Source organism: Macrobrachium nipponense, chromosome 3 (genome assembly GCF_015104395.2).
Source record: "Macrobrachium nipponense isolate FS-2020 chromosome 3, ASM1510439v2, whole genome shotgun sequence".
NCBI lineage: Eukaryota > Metazoa > Arthropoda > Malacostraca > Decapoda > Palaemonidae > Macrobrachium > Macrobrachium nipponense.
The window spans coordinates 40,606,013-40,608,512 of NC_087202.1; the positions used below are offsets into that span (position 1 = coordinate 40,606,013).

General features: G+C 34.7%; 1 protein-coding gene across 2 annotated transcripts in view; it reads right to left on the minus strand.

Moving 5' to 3' along the window:
• Window positions 1-2,500, minus strand: part of LOC135221705 (cell adhesion molecule 2-like) — a 407,499-nt gene that overhangs the window by 21,744 nt on the left and 383,255 nt on the right. For both annotated transcript variants that reach the window (XM_064259459.1, XM_064259457.1), the window contains exon 4: window positions 1-53. This exon is cut by the window's left edge and continues 81 nt beyond it. In XM_064259459.1, coding sequence (XP_064115529.1) covers window positions 1-53 — 53 coding nt within the window. The remainder of the gene's footprint in view (window positions 54-2,500) is intronic.

Below are 2,500 nucleotides of genomic sequence, written 5' to 3' on the forward strand. Positions count from 1 at the left end.
GACGTGGTACTGATCCCGGATGCCCGAAATGTGCGGGTCTTTCTCTGGCATATCTGAGGGAATAGAAAAGGGGAAATGGAGAAAATCAAATGCATTATCTATCCTGAATATACAGAGAAGTACGAAAATGCTTGCAATGACATGATTATGAAAACCTACATGTATGGGAAAATATAATTTTGGTATTTCCCTTACATATAAAAGCGTGTGCTATTACCCTTTACTACACATTCTCAAGGTAAGCAAAATCTAGTTCTAATTCTCCTATTCGTTACATTTTCAAAGTATTTTATTCTTCTTCGCTTTATGTTAAATAGAATTTACACACAAAACGAGGAGCCGCTGATCGTTCGTCACGAGACCCAGCTAAAAAAAAACCTTGGTGTTTGTCTTAAAAAACCAATGTGTGAATAAATACTAGATTTCACCAAACCCCTTTGAATCATGACTTTCCATAATTCGTTGTTTCCTATCTTCAATCGCCATCTATTTGTTTATCTCACGCAGGACGTCTCTCTCTCTCTCTCTCTCTCTCTCTCTCTCTCTCTCTCTCTCTCTCTCTCTCTCTCTCTTCTATTTTTTTTTTAGAGAAAACGTCTATGCCACTACGGCCCCAGTAAAAGCCCCGTCTTTCACAGTATCATATATTAACGCATGTCATGTCCTTTTCAAAGTTATACTGAATATCTCATTCACCCTATAAATCTCTCAATAAACGTAAGTTATATATATACACAAACACACACAAACTCACACAAACACGCACACACATATTATTATAGCATGTGCATGACAAGGAGCAAAAGAATGTGCATTTGTACGTTTCTGTATGGTTGGGCCTTCAAATTTTTCGGAAATTGTATTACAACTTCGAAGCTTAAATACCAAAGCCGAAGTGGTACCTTTTTTAATCGAGTTTTCGTTTGATGAATGAACAAAAATTATGCTTTTTTGAACTAAATAACATTGATCTCATTTAATTCCATTAACAGGAAATTAGATAACAAAAAAAAAAAGTTATCGGTGACTTCGAATCTTGTCTCCTGTTCTATGCTATTTTCATTTATTTCAATGATGAAAAATATAAAAAAATAAATTGGACAAACGTTGTGTCTACAGATACAAATATTTAATATATAATTTGCCTCGTTTTTCTTTCTGTGATCGTGGATAATGTTTTGAAGCAATAGCTTAAACCAGCCATTGCCCAGACGGCATGGAATGGAATGGAAGAGAAAAAAAGCAGGAAATACAGAAATCTCGACGCTTTAACGGCGAGACTAAAATGAAGACTATTCCATCCTTCTTTTGGGAAACGACGATTATCTCTTATTGAACTGCTTATTGTATGACGGCAAGCGGCATTCATCCGTTTTCTGTTGAAGATTTGCCCCGGCTGAACACGCCCCCCATAAAGTGGACAGCGCTTATTTAAGTTTGCAAAGTCCCTGCTGCTTCCTCATTGGCCATAAAGAGGGAAAATACCCGTTGGGGCCTTTTCTTAAATAGGCTGTTGACTGCAACGTAAGGCATACGAGAGAATGAGTCAAATTGAGGATTTCGAGGAGACGTCTCGCCACAGGTGATGATCGTGAAATGGGCCTTATTTTGGTAAATGAGATTAACAAAGAAAAATGAGTAAATCTAATGCGAACAGTACTATTAATGTTAAAGGCTTTCTTCTTAATTGGTTCTGACCAGGCTTTATCTAATGTTTCGAAAACACTTCATGAGGTAAAAGTTGATAAATGAAAAGAAATTTTTTTGTGAAAGGTCATATATAAAAGTATATATATATATATATATATATATATATATATTATATATATATATATATATATATATATATATATATATATATATATATATATAATATATATATATATATCTGTGTGTGTGTGTGCGTGTATTTATATATTTATTTGTTTTTAAAACACGGGCATATTTAAATAATAAATCGCGGATGAATACAAATGCGGAAAACTTCCATAATATCAGTGTACACATGCAATTAAAAAAGGACTTACAGTACCAAGTCACACACCTCCACAACACCGAGGAACATTGCGCCAGTCTCGAACTTACTTAACTTTTCCTTTGCTATACTTTCCCCCTGTCAGCTTGTAAGTTATTTCTCTCTTTTCATGTTCTCCTTATTATTCAACGTTTCCTTATAGTTCGAAAACGGTTCATCTCAACAGATTCAACTTGTTCTTCTCTCTTTCCTATTAAACATGCACGCTTTATTTCCATGAAGGGGAATGGGTTCAACTATCCCTTCACTCATCCCCACTTTGAATTTCGTAGATATTTCAAATTTCCATTCAATCTTCAAAACGCTTCCTGCTACATTTTTGGTTTATATATTCTGTGACATAACTCTTTTCCCTTCTAACCTTTATTTTCTTATATTCCCTCATCACATATACTAACACAAACCAACAACTTCCCTAATCATCTCCATGTCATTCATACTCATCATATTCATTGCTGCCTTTCT